The sequence below is a fragment of the Carcharodon carcharias genome, chromosome 4, assembly GCF_017639515.1.
Source record: "Carcharodon carcharias isolate sCarCar2 chromosome 4, sCarCar2.pri, whole genome shotgun sequence".
Lineage (NCBI taxonomy): Eukaryota > Metazoa > Chordata > Chondrichthyes > Lamniformes > Lamnidae > Carcharodon > Carcharodon carcharias.
Genome location: NC_054470.1, coordinates 194,843,956 through 194,865,769, shown reverse-complemented (window position 1 = coordinate 194,865,769; position 21,814 = coordinate 194,843,956). Strand labels below are relative to the sequence as shown.

Genomic DNA, 21,814 nt, shown 5'->3' with positions numbered 1-21,814 from the left:
AATGCAGTAGACTAATTTGAGGGAAGTGCAAGTGAAATATTGCTTCACTTGAAAGGAGTGTTTGGGCCCTTGGACGGTGAGGAGAGAGGAAGTGAAGGGGCAGGTGTTGCATCTTCTGCGGTTGTATGGGAAGGTGCCGTGGGAGGGGGTTGAGTTGTAGGGGGTGATGGAGGAGTGGACCAGGGTGTCCCTGAGGGAACGATCCCTACAGAATGCCACCAGGGGGGTTGAAGGGAAGATGTGTTTGATGGTGGCATCATGCTGGAGTTGGCGGAAATGGCGGAGGATGATCCTTTGAATGCGGAGGCTGGTGGGGTGATAAGTGAGGACAAGGGGGACCCTATCATGTTTCTGGGAGGGAGGAGAAGGCGTGAGGGCGGATGCGCAGGAGATGGGCTGGACACGGTTGAGGGTGCTGTCAACCACTGTGGGTGGTAAACCTCGGTTAAGGAAGAAGGAGGACATGTCAGAGGAACTGTTTTTGAAGGTAGCATCATCAGAACAGATGCGACGGAGGCGAAGGAACTGAGAGAATGGGATGGAGTCCTTACAGGAAGTGGGGTGTGTGGAGCTGTAATCGAGATAGCTGTGGGAGTCGGTAGGCTTGTAATGGATATTGGTGGACAGTCTATCACCAGAGATTGAGACAGAGAGGTCAAGGAAGGGAAGGGAAATGTCAGAGATGGACCATGTGAAAATGATGGAAGGGTGGAAATTGGAAGCAAAATTAATAAATTTTTCCAGTCCAGATGAGAGCATGAAGCAGCACCGAAGTAATCATCGATGTACCGGAGAAAGAGTTGTGGGAGTGGGCCGGAGTAGGACTGGAACAAGGAAACTTCCACATACCCCATAACGAGACAGGCATAGCTGGGGCCCATGCGGGTACCCATAGCCACACCTTTTATATGGCGGAAGCAAGAGGCGTTTAAGGAGAAATTGTTCAGTGTGAGAACAAGTTCAGCCAGACGGAGGAGAGTAGTGGTGGATGGGTTTTGTTTGGGCCTCTGTTCGAGGAAGAAGCTAAGGGCCCTCAGACCATCCTGGTGGGGGATGGAGGTGTAGAGGGATTGGACGTCCATGGTGAAGAGGAGGCGGTTGGGGACAGGGAATTGGAAATTTTTGATGTGATGCAGAGTGTCAGAGGAATCACGGATGTAGGTGGGAAGGGACTGGACAAGGGGAGAGAGAATGGAGTCAAGATAGCAAGAAATGAGTTCCGTGACGCAGGAACAGGCTGACACGATCGGTGTGCCGGAACAGTCCTGTTTGTGGATTTTGGGTAGGATGTAGAAGCGGGCTGTCCGAGGTTGGGAGACTATGAGGTTCGAAGTTGTGGAAGGAAAATCTCCAGAGGAGATGTGGTCAGTAACATTCCTGGAAACAATGGCTTGATGTTCAGTGGTGGGGCCATGGTCCAGGGGGAGGTAGGAGAAAGTGTCTGCGAGTTGATGCTCAGCCTCTGTGAGGTAGAGGTCAGTGCGCCAGACAACAGCACCACCCTTGCCCACCAATATTCATTACAAGCCCACCAACTCCCACATTCCTTAGATAATCAACCATCTTCAACACCTCCTTGTCCTTTTGTCTCTGACATCCTTTGGTTATCTCCACCTATCACTGGCCCTCTATCCAGCTCTACCTGTCCCACCCTGCTTAAACCAGCTTATATTTCACCTCATTCCTATTTTTACTTAGTTCTGTTGAAGAGTCATACGGACTCGAAACGTTAACTGTGTTCCCCTCCGCAGATGCTGCCAGACCTGCTGAGTTTTACTATTCTTTAGTGATGTTAGTTGAGGGGTATATTTGAGCCCATGTACTATTTACAGACTCGCATTGCTTCGACCCACATTGACCAACAGAACAGAAGATGTGAAGTTAGCTCAATGACCCCAGCACCTCAGCCCAGCATCCCCGGCCATCTAAAACCTCCTCAAGATGCTTGGATCCCTCTTGCCCAACCTTCCTCATCCCTGGATCCTGGCCATGTTGAAAGCACAGTTCACTCTAGTGTCTGCTGCACAAGACAGCTGTTCCCTGGGACCTCTGAATGTTGGAGCTCAGTCTTCCCTCTCCTGTTCGATCTATACCCCCCCCGAAAGCCTTCCCAACCCTGAATTTCCCACTGCAGCCTGTAGGATCTGGCCATGTGGCAAATCGCTGCTGCCGCGCTGGCCGACGTAACAGCGAGGCTAAACCCCTGCGTAACAGAAACAGAAATGCCTGGAAAATCTCAGCAGGTCTGGCAGCAGCGGCGGAGAAGAGCACAGTTGACGTTTCGAGTCCTCGTGACCCTTCGACAGAACTAAGTAATAATAGGAAAGGGGTGAAATATAAGCTGGTTTAGGAGGGGGCGGTGGTGGGGGCCGGGGTGGTGGTGGGGGGTGGGGTGGGGGGGGGGCGGGGGGGGAAGAGTCGGTGGGGGGGTTGTTGGGACAAGCAAGCAGTGATAGCTGGAGATAACCAAAAGATGTCACAGACAAAAGAACAAAGAGGTGTTGAAGGTGGTGATATTATCTAAAAGAATGTGCTAATTAAGAGTGGAGAGCAGGACAGACAAGGTACAGATAGCTCTTGTGGGGGTGGGGTGAAATAAACCATGGCTGGAATACATTTAAAAATAATGGAAATAGGTGGGAAAAGAAAAATCGAAATATATTATTGGAAAAAACAAAAAGGAGGAGGAAGAAATGGAAAGGGGGGTGGGGATGGAGGAGGGAGTTCAAGATCTAAAGTTGTTGAACTCAATATTCAGTCCGGAAGGCTGTAAAGTGCCTAGTCAGAAGATGAGGTGCTGTTCCTCCAGTTTGCGTTGAGCTTCACTGGAACAATGCAGCAAGCCAAGGACAGACATGTGGACATTAGAGCAGGGTGGAGTGTTGAAATGGCAAGAGACAGGGAGGTCTGGGTAATGCTTGCAGACAGACCAAAGGTGTTCTGCAAAGTGGTCACCCAGTCTGCGTTTGGTCTCTCCAATGTAGAGGAGACCGCATTGGGAGCAACGAATGCAGTAGACTAAGTTGGGGGAAGAGCAAGTGAAATGCTGCTTCACTTGAAAGGAGTGTTTGGGCCCTTGGACGGTGAGGAGAGAGGAAGTGAAGGGGCAGGTGTTACATCTTTTGCGTGGGCATGGGGAGATGCCGTAGGAGGGGGTTGAGGTGTTGGGAGTGATGGAGGAGTGGACCAGGGTGTCCCGGAGGGAATGATCCCTATGGAATGCCGACAGGGGAGGTCAAGGGAAGATGTGTTTGGTGGTGGCATCATGCTAGAGTTGGCGGAAATGGTGGAGGATGATCCTTTGAACGCGGAGGCTGGTGGGGTGATAAGTGAGGACAAGGGGGACCCTATCATGTTTCTGAGAGGGAGGAGAAGGTGTGAGGGCGGACTTCTCCCTCCGGGACACCCTGGTCCACTCCTCCATCACCCCTTACTCCTCAACCCCCTCCCACGGCACCTTCCCATGCAACTGCAGAATATGCAACACCTGCCCCTTCACTTCCTGTCTCCTCACCGTCCAAGGGCCCAAACACTCCTTTCAAGTAAAGCAGCATTTCACGTGCACTTCCCTCAATTTAGTCTACTGCATTCGTAGCTCCCAATGCGGTTTTCTCTACATTGGAGAGACCAAACGCAGACTGGGTGACCGCTTTGCAGAACACCTTCGGTCTGTCCGCAAGCATGACCCAGACCTCCCTGTCGCTTGCCATTTCAACACTCCACCCTGCTCTCATGTCCACATGTCTGTCCTTGGCCTGCTGCATTGTTCCAGTGAAGCTCAACGCAAACTGGAGGAACAACACCTCATCTTCTGATTAGGCACTTTACAGCCTTCCGAACTGAATATTGAATTCAACAACTTTAGATCTTGATCTCCCTCCTCCATCCCCATCCAGGAACCCGGAAACGTTTCTTCCCCCTTCTTTTTGTTTTTTCCAATAGTTTATATAGATTTTTTTTTTCCCACCTATTTCCATTATTTTTAAATGTATTCCAGCCATGGTTTATTTCACCCCACCTCCACTAGAGCTACCTGTACCTTGTCTGTCCTGCTCTCAACTCTTAATTAGCACATTCTTTTAGATAATATCACCACTTTCAACACCTCTTTGTTCTTTTGTCTGTGACATCTTTTGGTTATCTCCACCTATCACTGCTTGCTTGTCCCAACAACCTCTCCCCCTTCTCACCTCCACCCCACCCTCCCCCTTAAACCAGCTTATATTTCACCCCTTCCCTATTTTTACTTAGTTCTGTTGAAGGGTCATGAGGACTCGAAACTTCAACCTTGCTCTTCTCCACCGATGCTGCCAGACCTGCTGAGATTTTCCAGGTAATTCTGTTTCTGTTTTGGATTTCCAGCATCCGCAGTTCTTTGTTTTTTTTTGTTTCTAAACCCCTGGGTAATTGGTGAGGTGTGAAGTGCCGAAAAAGAGAGACGTTGCATTTATATCTTGTCTTTCAAAATCTAGTGCAGCAAATGAAGGTTTTTTTTTGAAGTGTCGTCACTGTTGTAATATAGAAAGACCGTCAAGCAATTTCTGCACAGCCACCTCCCATAAACGGCAATAGATAACCTGCTGAAGGCTGAGGGATAGATATTGTTCAGGGCACCAGGGAGAACCCCCTTGCTCTTTTTTCCATCGTGGCATATTGAACCTTTTATGTGTATCCGAGAAGGGAAATGGGAAACCAAATCAAAAATACCTGGGAAAGCTCATCAGGTCTGACAGCATCTGAGGAGAGGGACACAGTTAACGTTTCCAGTCCGTATGGAACCTTAACTCCGTGTCCCTCTCCGCAGATGCTGTCAGACCTGCTGAGCTTTCCCAGGTATTTTTGATTTGGTTTTGGATTTCCAGCGTCCGCAGTATTTTGCTTTTATTCAAGGGAAATGGGGCCTTGGGTTAACACCTCTGACTGTGCAGCACTCACTCAGCGGCACGCTGGGAGCTTCAGCCTGGATTTTGAGCTCATGCTTCCGGAGTGGGTCACGAACCCACCACGTTCTTGCTCAGATGTTAATGTGACATGGCTGATACTTGGAGCTCAAACCTGTGGAAGGTGTTTAATAACACAGCCGTACAAACATCATGCTCCCCTTCTCTAACCTCTCTCTAATCTCTTCACCCTGGGAGATTCAGCACGGCATCTCAATGAGGAACAACCCTCACCTTTTAAAAAGACAACAGCGTATCCATATCAGGATGTAAGAAAATAGATTTAATTTGAGATCATTTGACATGAAGAAATCTGAGATTTTATTCCATCAACAGAATCTTTACAGATAATTGAGCGAGAGGATGTGCATTACTTAATAAATATTACACCATAATAAATGAAAAAGATTAGAATGTGAAAACTCCATTGAGCTTTGTGGCCATTTCCACCCACACCCCACCCTCTCACGGACTCCCACTCTTTTTAACTTTGCCCCTGGACTGCCGATGTTTTCAACAAGGCTACATTTGTTATCCAGGCCTCAGGAAGTGCTGGTGAACCTGCTCCATAAGCTGCTGCAGTCCAAGCTGCTTTTAATGGAAAAACCAAATACCTAAACTGGGACTCCAACCCTTGACCCTCAAGCCTGATGCTCTACCAGCTGAGCTATTGGGCTATAGATCCAGCCCTGAATTCCTGCATAGACCCCACCCAATTGGAGAATTTGCCTCAGTCACCTGGTGACAGCAAGTTCTCTATAATCATTTCCTGATTGCAAAGGAACATCAAGCGTGATCTGTTCACACCTCCTTGTGCCCTCCGTAGAGGATTCCCTAATCTTGGAAGCTCATTGCTCTCTATGGATCATCTCAATGTCTCCATTAGCCCCAATTCCCCTCCAAACTGGAGATTTATCCAGTTCCTTTTGGAAGTAGCTTAATTTTCATGAGCCAGTACTAAACTGGGGACGAGTTCATCTCAACCCTTGAGCCTTTGACTCGGATTGACAAATGGAAGTTGTTAATGTCTAGAAAATTTCAACACAGGTACAAGAGTGAAGGTGGAGGGGCATGTTAGTGGGGTGGTGAAAAAGGCATATGGGACACTTGCCTTTATCAATCGAGGCATAGATTACAAAATTAGGGAGGTCATGTTGGAGTTGTATAGAACATTGGTGAGGCCACAGCTGGAGTACTGTGTGCAGTTCTGGTCGCCACATTATAGGAAGGATGTGATTGCACTGGAGAGGGTGCAGTGGAGATTTACCAGGATATTCCCTGGGATGAAACATTTAAGCTATGAAGAGAGGTTGGATAGACTTGGGTTGTTTTTGTTGGAGCAGAGAAGACTGAGGGGCGACCTGATCGAGGTGTACAAGATTATGAGGGGCATGGACAGGGTGGATAGGGAGCAGCTGTTCCCCTTGGTTGAAGGGTCAGTCACAAGGGGACATAAGTTCAAGGTGAGGGGCAGGAGGTTTCGGGGAGATGTGAGGAAAAACTTTTTTACCCAGAGGGTGGTGACTGTCTGGAATGCGCTGCCTGGGAGGGTGGTGGAGGTGGGTTACCTCACATCCTTTAAAAAGTACCTGGATGAGCACTTGGCATCGTCATAACATTCAAGGCTATGGGCCAAGTGCTGGTAAATGGGATTAGGCAGGTAGGTCAGATGTTTCTCACATGTCGGTGCAGACTCGATGGGCGAAAAGGCCTCTTCTACACTGTGAGATTCTGTGATTCTGTGAGAATGAGAGCAAAGTTCCTTCCCTGCCTCATTGCAGCCAATTCCTGTATAGCAAAGTTAGATTTCCCATTCCACTCATCAGTCACCCTTTGTAGCCTCTGAAAGCAGTGATCCAGGATGTAATAATGATAAAGTCATGCACATCCTCTGACACTGGGACTGAATTTACCATTACAAGTGGATTGAAGCTACATTTATTGCCCGGAAATATGTTCACATTAGTTGGGATCGTCTGACAGAATTTGTCATAAAACAAAGGAGGCTTCAGCTGAAAGATGCTGTGGACTACACACCATCCAAGTGGGGAGTTGTGGCACTTCCACAGTCTCTCACTTCTTCCTTGATCGTCCTTGCTTGAGATTACTGCCCACTGGAGAAAGAAGTCAAGGGAAAAGCTTAGGAACAACAATATTTTCCTTTGATTTCATCTAAACATAGGAGTTATAGAAAACGCAAGAGAGTTAATGGCATTAGTCATGGCTATTTAGGGTTTGGTAGGCATATGGTTATGGAATGGATTCTAATGAGTTCAAATTCCACAAGAGTTATGAAACACCATTTCCCTGTCAAACACTCCCAGGACAGGTACAGCACGGGTTTAGATACAGAGTAAAGCTCCCTCTACACTGTCCCCATCAAACACTCCCAGGACAGGTACAGCACGGGTTTAGATACAGAGTAAAGCTCCCTCTACACTGTCCCCATCAAACACTCCCAGGACAGGTACAGCACGGGGTTAGATACAGAGTAAAGCTCACTCTACACTGTCCCCATCAAACACTCCCAGGACAGGTACAGCTTGGGGTTCGATACAAAGATAAAGGTCTGTGTGCAATCACATGTTAAGCTCTAACCCAAAGCTTCGAGGCAACAAAAAGCATTATGGAAAATTCTTACATGTCTCTTGAGCAGGAATCACATATTGAGGAAGCACCTATTGGTGTGATTAGAAGCTGAAAACAAGTTAAATTCTGCTTACTGCAACTCCTGGAGTCTCTGACATCTCTTCAGTAATTTCTTCACCCATCGCGGGCCCTGTGGAGCACATAATTTCTTGTTTCTCACTGTGATGAACCTGCAAAACAAGGTCCCATTTAACATTGGCAATCACACAGTGAGGGGCCCCCACTGTTAACTTCCAGCTAGTCACTCTGTCCATACAGGACTCTCTGTAACTTTCCTTTTCCCACTGAGCTGCCCATTTCAAGCCAAAGCTGCCATTTAGAGGGGTTGAGAGTGGGGGGGGGGGGGGTGGTGGTGAGGTGGGGGGGGGGTGGTGGTTGGGTGTGGGGGTGTGGTTAGGTGTTAGGGGCATGTTGGGGAGGGGTTTGAGTGTTGGGGGAGGTGCAGTGTTGTGTGGGTGTTGGGGTGTTGGGGAGGGGTTTGGGTGTTGGGGAGGTGCAGTGATTTGGGGGGTGTTGGGGGGGTGTTGGGGAGGGGGTTGGGTGGTGGTGGAGGTGCAGTGATGGGGGTATTGGAGGGTTGGGTGTTGGGGTGTGGGTGGGGTGTTGGGGCGAGGGTTGGGTGTTGGGGGAGGTGCAGTGATGGGGGGATTGTGGAGGGTGGTTGGGTGTTGGGGTGTTGGGGGTGTGTTGGGGAGGGGGTTGGTTGCTGGGGAAGAATGCAATGATGGGGGGTATTGGAGGGGTTGGGTGTTGGGGTGTTGGGGGGTGTTGAGGAGGCGGTTGGGTGTTGGGGGAGGTGCAGTGATGGGGCTATTGGGGGGTTGGGTGTTGGGGTGTTGGTGGGATGATGGGGTGAGGGTTGGGTGTTGGGGGGAGGTGCAGTGATGGGGGGTGTTGGGGGGGTTGGGTGCTGGGGTGTTGGGGGGGTGTTGGGGAGGGGTTGGGTGTTGGGGGAGGTGCAGTGATGTGCGGTTGTTGGGGGCATTGTGTTACTGGGGTGTTGGGGTGGTGTTGGGGAGGGTGTTGGGTGTTGGGGGAGGTGCAGTGAGGGGGTTGTTAGGGGGGTTTGGGTGTTGGGTGTGTGTTGGGGTCTTGGGGAGGGGGTTGGGTGTTGGGGGAGATGCAGTAATGGGGGGAGTGTTGGGGGGGTGTTGGGGAGGTGGTTGGGTGTTGGGGGAGGTGCAGTGATGGGGGGGTGTTGGGGGGGTGTGGGTGTTGGAGTGTTGGGGGGTTTGGGGAGGGGGTTGGGTGTTGGGGGAGATGCAGTAATGGGGGGAGTGTTGGGGGGGTGTTGGGGAGGGGTTTGGGTGTTGGGGAGGTGCAGTGATGGGGGGGAGTGTTGGGGGGGTTGTGCGTTGGGGTGTTGGGGGAGGTGCAGTGATGGAGGGGTGTTGGGGGAGTTGTGTGTTAGGGTGTTGGGGAGGGGGTTGGGTGTTGGGGGAGGTGCAGTGATGGGGGGGTGTTGGGGGGGTTGTGTGTTGGGGTTTTGGGGGGGGGTGTTGGGGAGGGGGTTGGGTGTTGGGGGAGGTGCAGTGATGGGGGGGTGTTGGGGGGGTGTGGGTGTTGGAATGTTGGGGGGTGTTGGGGAAGGGGTTGGGTGTTGGGGGAGATGCAGTGATGGAGGGGAGTGTTGGGGGGGTGTGGGTGTTGGAGAGTTGGGGGATTTGGGGAGGGGGTTGGGTGTTGGGGGAGATGCAGTGATGGAGGGGTGTTGGGGGGGTTGTGTGTTAGGGTGTTGGGGAGGGGGTTGGGTGTTGGGGGAGGTGCAGTGATTGGGGGGAATGTTGGGGGGGTTGTGCGTTGGGGTGTTGGGGGGGTGTTGGGGAGGGGGTTGGGTGTTTGGGGAGGTGCAGTGATGGGGGGGTTGCGAAGGGTCGCAATCGGCCATGGGGCCAAAAGCAGGTGGGGAGTTTGGGCAAGTAAAGTGCCAGATGGGTTTTTCACTCCCAGTCACGTTCTCTTTCCCCCCATTGATAGGGTTTGTGCACAAAGAGTGATCCCAGTTGGTTACCGTGGTGATGGCAGGTGTGGATTCAGACTCTTCTGCTGCTCCCTCCACCCCAACCCCCACCCACCCCCACCCCCCACTCCGGTGACGATGCTGCCCACCTGGGCAGACCCTGAGGGACACTCTTCACGGGTCCGTTTGCCTGTGACAGCTGGGGTGGAGAATAGGCCATGATGGCTTAGAGCTGCTACAAAGGGGTGTGGACAGAGTCCCAGGGGTTGAGCCTAACATCAGTCAGACGTGGGGGGGTGACTGCAGGAGGACAATTCTATGTTGAGGTGGCTAATTTGTTTCTGTGAGGGGAGGGGGTGGGGGTAAGGGTATGGGGTCTGGGTTGTGGGGGTGCTGAGCTGGGTTAGGCAAAGCACAGAATCCGGCCTACTTACACCACTGCAGGAATGCGGCAGCCCAGTGAAGCATCCTGCACCTTGCAGCCCACCACGATGCGTTTGGGAATCACATTGTGACTGACATTCAGACAACAATCCACAGCTCCATCATCTCCTCCGCTCCCTAAACAGAAGGAGACAAAAGACATCATTGGCCGGACGGTCACTGCTACACATAGAACCACAGAAAAGTCACGGCACAGAAAGAGGCCCTTCAGCCTATCGTCTCTGCCCTGGCTGGAAAGGGGAAAAAAAACCTGGCCACCCACTCTAGCCCCATCTTCCAGTACCTGGTCCAGCACGTCAGGCGCAGATCCGGGTACCTTGTAAAATCTGGGGAGGGTGAGATCCCTGGCCTCCAGCCTCCAGGTGTCTCAGAGGACTGATCTTTATTCCTCGAACTCGTCCCTGTCGTCCTCAACCTCTGCTGGAAATATGTCATAGAGTCATTGTGGCACCATTTGGCCCATTGACTCCCTGGCCATATGATATCAGTCGTTGATAAAAATAGTTCAGGGTGTGGGCAAGGCTGGCATTTATAACTCATCTTTAGTTGGCCCGACATGCAGGTAGGTGCTGGGCTACCCTTGTCTTGAACCATTGGTGGTGGTTTGATGCAGTGCAGGCGATTAAGAGTTGACCACTGTAGGTTGGTACTGAAGTCACATAGAGGTGTGGCCAGGTAAAAGTCTGCCCTAGAGTGACTCCAGTGTCACAATATAGACCATAACGTGGTGGACTCTTACCTGCCCTCTGTGACAATCGAGCAACCCAAGAAGGCAGCTCAGTGATGCCTGCTCAGGGGTGGGGCAATAAATGCCAACCGGTCTTGCCAGCAACGCTCATGAAATGAATGAAATGAAGAGATGATACCGAGTCACGGGACAGTTAATTGAACTGCTCACAGATCGTATGCTGGCACAGCAGTACAAGAGGAAACCTTATGGGGTGGGGGGGGGTGGCGGACACGGACTATGTTAAAGCTGTTAATCCTTTAACCGTTTCCATCACCAGTTTAAGCCGATTTCACTTGGACTGACAGTTCTGGGGTGGGGAGGGATGAGGGCCTACAGTTAGCCTTAGTGCCTAGAGGCTGGGAGCTTGTTTCAGAAATAATCTGCACGGCTTCACACTCCTGATCTAGTGAGAAGACCAGGTGTGGACAGACTGTGGATGAGAACAGGTAGGAGCTTGGGTATGATGCCATTACAGTCGAATAGCCAGCATACTCACCAGGTGCCCGTGTGAAGGGCGATCACTGGATTGGAAAGTGAGCGGACCCTGATGGGGAATTGTACCCCCCATAAGGTCTCAGTGTTGTCAGTAGGGACTGAACGTTGAACTGAGGTGGTCAGGTAGAGGGCAAGGAAGTAGATTTTTCATTTACCTCATGGGTACCATTGCGGATTGACGGAAGGTTCTAGAAAGCTACACGGTCTTAATAATGGACAGTAGATATGAAGCACCAGATTGCCACCCGGGTGCCTGTGAAATTCTACCCCTCTCTCTCCACTCCTCCAAGGGCAGACTTGACTCCCTGACGCTGGGGTAATTGGGTGTCCTGAACACTGGGTGGGAAACCTGTTGGGGAGAAGCTGGGGAGAAGTGCGAACCTGTGTGGGAGGCTGCCCAATATTCCACCCTGACCGTCAGTGGCCATTCTCACCTCGCAGTTGGAATATTGTGAGTTCAAGCCCTCACTCCGGATAGTCAAGCACAGAATGCAGGCAGACACTCCAGAGCAGTACTGAGGGAGTGCTGCACTGTCGGAGGTGCCGTCTTTTGGATGAGATTTTAAAGTGAAGCCCTGTCGGGTGGACATAAAAGATCTCAAGGCTGCTAATCGAGGAAGAGCAGGGGAGTGCTCCTTGATTTCCTGGGCAATATTCATCCCTTAAAATCAATGTTATTAAAAACAGATTCTCTAGCCATTATCACATTGCTTTGTTTGTGGGAGCTTGCTGTGCGCAAATTGGCTGCTGTTTTCCTACATTACAACAGTGACGACACTTCCAAAAGCATTTCAATGGCTGTAAAGTGCTTTGGGGCAGCCTCAGGCTGTGAAAGGCGCTATAGAAATGCAAGACTTATCTATCTTGGAAAGCACGCGATCACCTGGGACTAGCCTGAATTCCAGGATGGAGGTGTCAGCTTGAATTCTCGTGGTGCCTTTGAACAAGGAGAAACTCCCCGAAGCTGATTCAGGGATAGAATATTCAGAAAAGGGGATAAAAACCTTGCCTTATATTCTCCCCTTTTCGTGTCGCTCCCAACCCCCCACCCCCCCCACCCCCCAACCCAACCCCCCTCAACCGGACTAAGGTGCCAAACGGATTCGCCAGGGGACCCCTTAAGGTTTCGCACTTCAGCAGGCGAGTGGTTCCCTTACCTTTGCAGGAGTGACAAGCGACAGCGAGGAGCAGGAAAGCGACCTTGATGTGAAGGCTCATGATGGCAACCTTTGGGTAGAAGCAGTCACGGGAGAGAGAGATAGAGAGAGGCGAGCTGGGTTCCGACGGAGAGAAGTCAACTCCTGGGACTCTCAGGCTTTCACCAGAGGCTGAGCGGCTCTGGCTGTTACAGATGCTGCTGCCTCTATATATATACGCAGCCTGCTGAAGTTTCACTATGATTTTAACTGTTGACTGACTATGTGGGGCTTTTTTTTCCCTCCAACTTTTGAATAATTAGATCTGATTGTGTTTTGCTGAATTTTTTTCATTCTCTCATGATGTGGGTGTTGCCGACAGGGCCAGCATTTGTTGCCCATCCCTAACTGCCCGGCTTGGCGAGGGCATTTCCAAGCCCTTGCTTAGGAACGCAGGAAATAGGAGCAGGAATAGGCCCTTCAGCCCCTCGAGAGCTATCTCCACCATTTAGCTAGTTCTTGGTGGATCTACCCCAATGCCTTCTCCCCCACACTGTCCCCTTAAGGTCACTGGTATCTAGAAATCTCTCTGCCTCTGCTTCGAACACGCTCACTGGCTGAGTCTCCACAGCCCTCTGGGGTAGAGAACTCCAACTGCAGCGGCCCTGGAGTCATGTGTAGACCAGACCAGGTAAGGACAGCAGATTCCCTTCGCTAAAGGGCTTTACTGAAACCCGATGGGCTTTTTACAACAATCTGTGACAGTTTCGTGGTCACCATTACTGAGATTTGACCCCTTGACCCCAGAGCATTAGGCTGCCCCTCTGAGTTAGCCACCTAGTGGCCTTACCCACAATGCCACTGTCTCCCCTATCGGGCCAGGCGGTCGGTAGGTGGGGGGGCCGGATCATCAACAGGCGCTGTGACGGCGGCCCTCGCCCGCTAGCCACCTTCCAGCAGAGTGGGCAGCATCGACCCACCAGGAGCAGGGCTGCGCGTGGAATCTTCCTCTCCCTATCCAGCGGGGTGCTGAGGGCGACCCCCTGCAGGAACTTCCACACGCCCCGGCTGACTGCTGCTAACAGAGCATGGCCATGCCTGCGCGAGGCAGCCTGCTCGCTGGTTAAACTCACCGAACCGTGAACGGCCCACCGCACTAACCACGTCAATCTGCTCACCGCGGTTCACCGCAGTAATGGTTCAGGCCAAAGCTGCCCTTTGCGATGCTCACACAAGTAAGCACAGACCTTCCTGTTTGTGGGACCTTACCATCAACTACAATTCTGCCACATGCTTATCACAGCAACCACATGTTCCAGTTGTTAATTCTGCTGACTGGCGAGTACACTGAGCTGTTCGGGTGTCGGCTATAGTTGGCAGCCTTGTCTCTAATCAGAAACCCGTGGCTTTCAGCAGCAAGGGTAAAAGGCCTGAGCCCACGGGCTGGAGGGAGATTGTACAGCGGGGTTCCCGGGGGTTGCAGTTCAGGCCGCTGCTCTCCTTGAGACCCCTGTGTATATTAATGAGCCTGACTTGGCTGCACAGGGGCATAATTTCAAAACACGTGCGGATGACATGGAACTTGGGAGTATTGTAAGCTGTGAGAAGGATAGTGGTGAACTTCAAGAGGCGGTGGATGGAGTGACGGAATGGATGGACATGTAGCAGATGATCTTTAAGACAGAGAGGTGTGAAATGATTCATTTTGGTTGGAAGAACATAAAATTAAGCATGTGGTGGCGGGGGGTGGGGGTGGTGTGGGGGGGGTAGAGGGAGTGCGAGATGCAGAGGGACCTGGGTGTATGTGCGCATAAGTCATTGAAGGTAGCAGGACAGATGGAGAGAGTTGTTAATGAAGCAGTGTGGCGAGCTTTCTTAACAGGGACATGGAGTACAAGAGCAAGGAGGTTATGGTGCACCTTCATAAAACACTGGTTTGGCCTCAACTGGAGTATTCTGGTCACTGCATTTTGGAAAAGATGTGAAGGGGATACAGGAAAGGTCGACAGGAATGGTTCCAGGGACGAGGAACTTCAGCTACGTGGACAGATTGGAGAAGTTGAGGCTGTTCTCTTTGGAGAAGAGAAGGTCGAGAGGAGATTTGACGGAGATGTTCAAAACCATGAGGGGAGAAGGAGAGTAGAGAGGGAGAATGTGCTCCCATTGGTGGAAGAATCGAGAACGAGAGGCAGCCGATTTAAAGCAATTGGCAAAAGAAGCAGAGACGACATGAGGGAGAGCTTTTCCAGTGGCCAGGGTCTGGAATGCACTGCCTGAGAGTGTGAGGTGCAGGCAGGGTCCGTTGAATCATTGAATAGGGAATTTGATAATTATCAGAAAGGAAGTGTGTGGGGCTCCAGGGACAAGGCACGGCAGTGGGACAAGATGAGTTACTCCTGCAGGAGGCCAGCACTGACACGATGGGCTGAATGGCCCCCTTCTGTGCTGTAACTATTCTACGATTCTCCTGATATCCCGGCCAACATGACAGCGTCACTAGGATAGTCAATTAAAATGCAGATTACCTTGTCATGATCTCACTGTTGCTTGTGGGAGCTTGTCATGTGAATTTTGAATGCTGCATTTTCTACTGCAGAACAGTGACTTCATTTTAAAGGTAGGTCATTATCTGTGAGGGTTTCAGTATATCCTGAGGCTGTGAAAATTGCTGTAGAAATGCAAAGAATCTATTGCCTGCTGACCACCACCTCCTGACCCCGTCCACTCTTGCTGGTGAGAAAGACGCTGTCCCTTTAAGAGTTCCTTCCTGTTGTTGCTAATTTCGCTGAGCCTAGAGGGGATTTCTTTCTAAAAGAGACAATGCTGATCTTTGCGGAGTGTGAGTAGCAAAGAACAGCCCAGGTTAACGCTCACAGTGCAGTACTCAGGGAATGCTGCATTGTCAGAGGTGCTGTCTTTAGAATGAGACATTAACTTGAGGCCCCGTCTGTCCTCCCAGGTGGATGTTAGACATCCCACAGTCAGTATTTCAGCAAAGACTGGAGAGGCCTGGTCTTCACCGCTAAAATATGTTATCTGGTCATGATCACATTGCTGCTTGTGGGATCTTGATGTGTATAAATTAGCTGCTGTGATTCCTACATTACAACAGGCATCACATTTCAAAAAATATTTCTTTGGTTGTAAAATCACTTTGGGTTGTTCCACCCACTCTCCCCCCCCCACCCCCACCACCGCTCTACACCAGCCCCCGGCTTTCCACCCCACCGCCCCCTGCTCTCCGCTAACCCCCCTGCTCTCCACCTCCACCACCCCCGCTCTCCACCACCTCCCCGCTCTCCACCAACTCCCCCATACAACCCTCTCCATACCGCAAACTACGCCAAACCACCTCACCCCATTCGAGCATACATACAAGCATGTTTCTATGTTCCTATGTTCCCAACATATGAACTAGAAGCAGGATTAGGCCACTCGGCCCCTCAAGCCTGCTCCTCCATTCAATATTGTGGCTAACCTCCTGCCTACCCCTGGTAACCTTTCACCCCTTTGTTAATCAAGAATCTATCTCGCTCTGCCTTAAAAATATCCAGAGACTCTGCTTCCACTGCCTTTTCAGGAAGAGAGTTCCAAAGACCCTCAGAGGGAAAAAAATGTCTCCTCATCTCTGTCCAAGATGGTGGACCTCTTATTTTTAAACAATGATCCACCCCCTGGGATTTGACCTTTGATCCTCCGATCTCTGTGGTGCTATCTTTATTTGTTAAATAAAATCACAGCTGGCCGAGTGTTTAGTTGAAGTAACAGCCAAGTGAAGTTTCGACACCATTATCTAATATAGAGCCATCAATCATTAACAAGTAAAGAGGCCCCTTTCAACAATATGTGGAAATTGTTTTTGGAACATTATATATACAGAGTTGATGTGCCGGGATTTGTTTTAACTTGTTAGCTTTACTTTATTTTGGGATGAATAAACTGAGGCGAAGACTGTGAAGGCATCCAATCTAAACAGGGGGTGGGGGGGGCGCGGTGGCGGGGGAACTACTCTGCAAAATCCCTCAGGAGCTCAATTTAAACCTCTCATTCCAATCCCCCGGTGGCCTCGTCCCTCCCCATCTCTGTAACCTCCTCCGGCCTCCACAATCCACTGAGATATCCGGGCACCTCTAATTCTCGTCCCCTGATTTTAACCACTGCGCGACTGGCGACTGCGCCTTCAGCTGCCTGGACTGTACGATGTAGAATTCTGTCCCCGTGGAGCTTGCCCCTGGGTTTTTATAATAAACTGGCCCTTTCAGGTGCTCACCCATACAACAACAATGAGAATTCACCCCATAGCACCAAAATAGTGAAATATACTCTTTATAACTAAACTCCACAGAGTTCATTTATTTATTGAGCTGGTCAGACTGCACTGCATCAAAATACCTTAAAAAACTCAGCAGGTCTGGCAGCATCTGCAGAGAGGAACACAGTTAACGTTTCGAGTCCATATGACTCTTCAACAGAACTAAGGAAAAATAGAAGAGAGGTGAAATGTAAGCTGGTTTAAGGGGCGGTGGGACAAGAAGAGCTGGATAGAGGGCCAGTGATAGGTGGAGATAACCAAAAGATGTCACAGACAAAAGGACAAAGAGGTGTTGAAGGTGGTGATATTAGCTAAGGAATGTGCGAATTAAGGGTAGAAAGCAGGACAAGCAAGGTACAGATAGCTCTGGTGGGGGTGGGGGGAAGAAATTGAAAAGGGCTAAAAGGTAGAGATAAAACAATGGATGGAAATACATTTAAAAATAATGGAAATAGGTGGGAAAAGAAAAATCTATATAAATTATTGGAAAAAAAAGGGGGGATCAGAAAGGGGGTGGGGATGGAGGAGGGAGTTCATGATCTAAAATTGTTGAACTTAATATTCAGTCCGGAAGGCTGTAAAGTGCCTAGTCGGAAGATGAGGTGCTGTTCCTCCAGTTTGCGTTGAGCTTCACTGGAACAATGCAGCAAGCCAAGGACAGACATGTGGACATGAGAGCAGGGTGGGGTGTTAAAATGGCAAGAGACAGGGAGGTCTGGGTAATGCTTGCGGACAGACCGAAGGTGTTCCACAAAGCGGTCACCCAGTCTGCGTTTGGTCTCTCCAATGTAGAGGAAACCGAATTGGGAGCAACGAATGCAGTAGACTAAATTGAGGGAAATGTAAGTGAAATGCTGCTTCACTTGAAAGGAGTGTTTGGGCCCTTGGGTGGTGAGGAGAGGGGAAGTAAAGGGGCAGGTGTTGCACCTTCAGCGGTTGCATGGGAAGGTGCCGTGGGAGGGGGTTGAGGTGTAGGGGGTGATGGAGGAGTGGACCAGGGTGTCCCTGAGGGAACGATCCCTATGGAATGCTGCCGGGGGGGTGAAGGGAAGATGTGTTTGGTGGTGGCATCATGCTGCAGTTGGCGGAAATGGCGGAGGATGATCCTTTGAATGCGGAGGCTGGTGGGGTGATAAGTGAGGACAAGGGGGACCCTATCATGTTTCTGGGAGGGAGAGGAAGGTGTGAGGGCGGATGCTTGGGAGATGGGTCAGACACGGTTGAGGGCCCTGTCAACCACCGTGGGTGGAAAACCTTGGTTAATGAAGAAAGAAGATATGTCAGAGGAACTGTTTTGGAAAGTGGCATCATCAGAACAGATGCGACGGAGGCGAAGGAACTGAGAGAATGGGATGGAGTCCTTACAGGAAGCGGGGTGTGAGGAGCTGTAGTTGAGGTAGCTGTGGGAGTCGGTAGGCTTGTAATGGATATTGGTGGACAGTCTATCACCAGAAATTGGGACAGAGAGGTCAAGGAAGGGAAGGGAAGGGTCAGAGATGGACCATGTGAAAATGATGGAGGGGTGGAAACTGGAAGCAAAATTAATAAATTTTTCCAGGTCCAGACGAGAGCATGAAGCAGCACCGAAGTAATCATCGATGTACTGGAGAAAGAGTTGTGGGAGGGGGCGGGAGTAGGACTGGAACAAGGAATGTTCCACATACCCCATAAAGAGAGGCAGAGCTGGGGCCCATGCGGGTACCCATAGCCACGCCTTTTATTTGGAGGAAGTGAGAGGAGTTTAAGGAGAAATTGTTCAGTGTGAGATATTTTACCTCTCTTCTATTTTTACTTAGTTCTGCTGAAGAGTCAGACGGACTCGAAACGTTAACTGTCTTTCTCTCCGCAGATGCTGCCAGACCTGCTGAATTTTTCCTGGTTTTTTTATTTTTAATTTTGTTTTGGATTTTCAGCATCCGCAGTTTTTTTGCTTTTATCAAAATACCTTGTCTGAAATCCCGTCGCTATTGTAATGCAGCAGCCAATTTGTGCACAGCAAGCTCCCACAAACAGCAACTCAATAATGACAAGATAATCTATTCTTTGTGATGCTGATTGAGGGATAAATATTGGCCAGGACACTCGAGAGAACTCCCCTTCAAAATAATGGCTGTGGGATCTTTGCATCCACTTGAGGGGGCAGGTGGGGCATCGGTTTAATCTCATCTGCAAGACAGCACCTCTGACAGTGCAGCACTCCCTCAGTACTGCACTGGGAGTGTCAGCGTGGATTATGCGCTCAAGTCTTTGGGCAGGAGGGTAGGTGCGACCCACTGACACGTTACAATGAGTTATTGTAGCAGAGCAGATTAAACTCATCGGCAATCCTATAATGTGCTGATGACACAGGACTCCAGTAGGGAACTGTAGCTGCATCAGGGCAGATTGGGGAGTGATATACAAAGTGGGGCAAATATCTTTTATGTATCTTAACTTACGGTAATGCACAACAGTGTGTGGAAGGTCAATACAGGATATAACAAAGCAGAGGGGAGAGAAAGAACAGAGTCCCATATTTGACTGTCTCCTGCATTTAAAGTGAATTTCAAATAGCTCTATGGCCTCACTACCCTTACAGAATCATGGATTAGTATGGGACAGAGTGAAGCCACTCAGCCCATTGAGTCTCTGCTGGCTCTTTTGAAGAGCGATTTTGTTAGTCCCACTTCTCTGCTCCTTCCCCGTATCCCAGCAAATTTTCTCCATCCTGTATTTATCGAATTCTCTTTTGGGAGCTACGACTGAATCTGTTCCCGTTACCCCACTACGCAGCACATTCCAAATCCTAACCACTTGTTAAGTAAAAAAATAATTTTTCCTTGTGTTGCCTCGTGTTCTTTGGTCAATCACCTTAAATTGGGGTCCTCATCAACTCTTCAGCCAATGGGAATTGTTTCCCCTTCTTTACTCTGTGCAAATCCTTCATGATGTTAATTTTAAACACCATTACCATACCTCCCTTTAGTCTTCTCTGTGACTGCCTTCAGCCAGCAATACCTGGAAATCTCTGACTCCTCCAATCCTGCCCTTTGCAGTCCTGTACAGACCTGACTTGCAATAAGTGCTTCCTCTTCTGCTGGTCCAACAATCAATTAACAGTACAATGCACGGATGGTCTAGAATGAAAATAGCGCTTCCTGTTAGCTTTTCCCATGTCTCTTTACATTCAGTTAGTTGTGCTGAAGTCTGGTCAATTCCTGGTAATGTTGCCATCACATGACCTCCTGTCTGCACCCACCCTCCATCCCTGCGCCTCTGCCTTTGGCCCTTGCCTTTCCAGCCAATCAGTGCCCCATTGGTCATAAAGCTCGTTGAGAGATTGTGAAAGGTGCTATGTAAATGCACGCCCTTCCTAGTAGAGTTTGAATTTCACTTTGGGGTGAAGACAACCTGACTGTTGTGGGGTTCTCCGTTCTGTTTGGAAACTCTTCCAAGAAGTGACAGCTTGATAAGTGACCAATATTCAACTGATGAGAAATCAGCATTTTGAAAAATCCTTTCACGGGGATGAGGGCATCGCTGGCAAGACCAACATTTGTTGCCCATCCTTAAATGCCATAAATGTCCGCAATCGCTTTCCCTCCTTCCCACTCTCTCTCTCTCCTCTCCCCGAGTCTCCCTGTCTCCATCTCTGTTGATCTCCCTCTCTCTCTCTCTCCTGCTCTCGCTCCCTCTCTCCCTCTCTCCTGCTCTCGCTCCCCCGCTCTCCTATCACAAGTTTGGGTGGGTGGATGTTCTCCAGTGTTTCCAGCAGGTGATCATTCTTCCTGACAAACATTTCATGCTATTCTGTGATATACTGCACAAAACAAAAGCAATGGAAATAAATTCCATCTGGAATTGTCACAGGATTTACATTTCAGTAGAGGGCCATTTGGCCCATTGATTCCATGCTGAGGTTCAGGTTCCATTTGAGACTCCACCCATCTTACATCATCAAATCCTAGCAACGTAGGTCGGGATTTTCCCATCCTGCCTGTGACGGGCATTGTCGAATACAGGGCTGGAATTTGATGGACTTTGGGCTGGAATTCCCGGTCCTGTGACAGCGGAGGGTGGGGGGGGAGGGGGGAGACTGGGAAATCCCAGCCTCATTATTCTATTTGCGCTCACATCTTTATCTCGATCCTTTGTCAGTGCAAGTAGATGAGTCTATTGCAACACCAATCTGTCCAAACTAATGGAAAAATGTTGTAGGTTTAACCCAAATTAGAATTTATTGTTTTATAAACGACAGCTGATCAAGCACACATTAAGGGCAATTAGTAGATAAGAAGCGTTAATCATCAACTCCCATAAATCAATCCTATGGTTCCTCATGGATTAGGAATTCCTTTAATTATATTACAGCCTCATTGTTCACTTTAGCTCCCAGGGCAGGTACAGCACGGGGTTAGATACAGAGTAAACCTCCCTCTACACTGTCCCCATCAAACACTCCCAGGACAGGTACAGCACGGGGTTAGATACAGAGTAAATCTCCCTCTACACTATCCCCATCAAACACTCCCAGGACAGGTACAGCACGGGGTTAGATACAGAGTAAATCTCCCTCTACACTGTCCCCATCGAACACTCCCAGGACAGGTACAACACGGGGTTAGATACAGAGTAAAGCTCCCTCGACACCGTCCCCATCAAACACTCACAGGACAGGTACAGCACGGGGTTAGATACAGAGTAAAGCTTCCTCTACACTGTCCCCATCAAACACTCCCAGGGCAGGTAGAGCACAGGGTTAGATACAGAGTAAAACTCCCTCTACACTGTCCCCATCAAACACTCCCAGGACAGGTACAGCACGGGGTTAGATACAGAGTAAATCTCCCTCTACACTGTCCCAATCAAACATTCCCAGGACAGGTACAGCACGGGGTTAGATACAGAGTAAAGCTCGCTCTACACTGTCCCCATCAAACTCTCCCAGGACAAGTACAGCACGGGGTTAGATACAGAGTAAAGCTCCCTCGACACCGTCCCCATCAAACACTCACAGGACAGGTACAGCATGGGGTTAGATACAGAGTAAAGCTCGCTCTACACTGTCCCCATCAAACTCTCCCAGGACAAGTACAGCACGGGGTTAGATACAGAGTAAAGCTCCCTCTACACTGTCCCCATCAAACACTCCCAGGACAGGTACAGCAC

At 49.9% G+C, this 21,814-nt stretch overlaps 1 protein-coding gene across 1 annotated transcript; it reads right to left on the bottom strand.

Annotated features, from left to right (window-relative positions):
- Window positions 1-5,244: 5,244 nt before the first annotated feature.
- LOC121276945 (C-C motif chemokine 19-like) lies at window positions 5,245-12,571 on the bottom strand. Its single transcript, XM_041185654.1, has 4 exons — window positions 12,376-12,571; window positions 9,984-10,110; window positions 7,664-7,759; window positions 5,245-7,054 (listed from the first exon to the last, which is right to left on the bottom strand). Exons 1-4 carry the CDS (start codon window positions 12,434-12,436, stop codon window positions 7,045-7,047), a joined length of 294 nt encoding a protein of 97 aa, XP_041041588.1. The 5' UTR covers window positions 12,437-12,571; the 3' UTR covers window positions 5,245-7,044.
- Window positions 12,572-21,814: the final 9,243 nt, after the last annotated feature.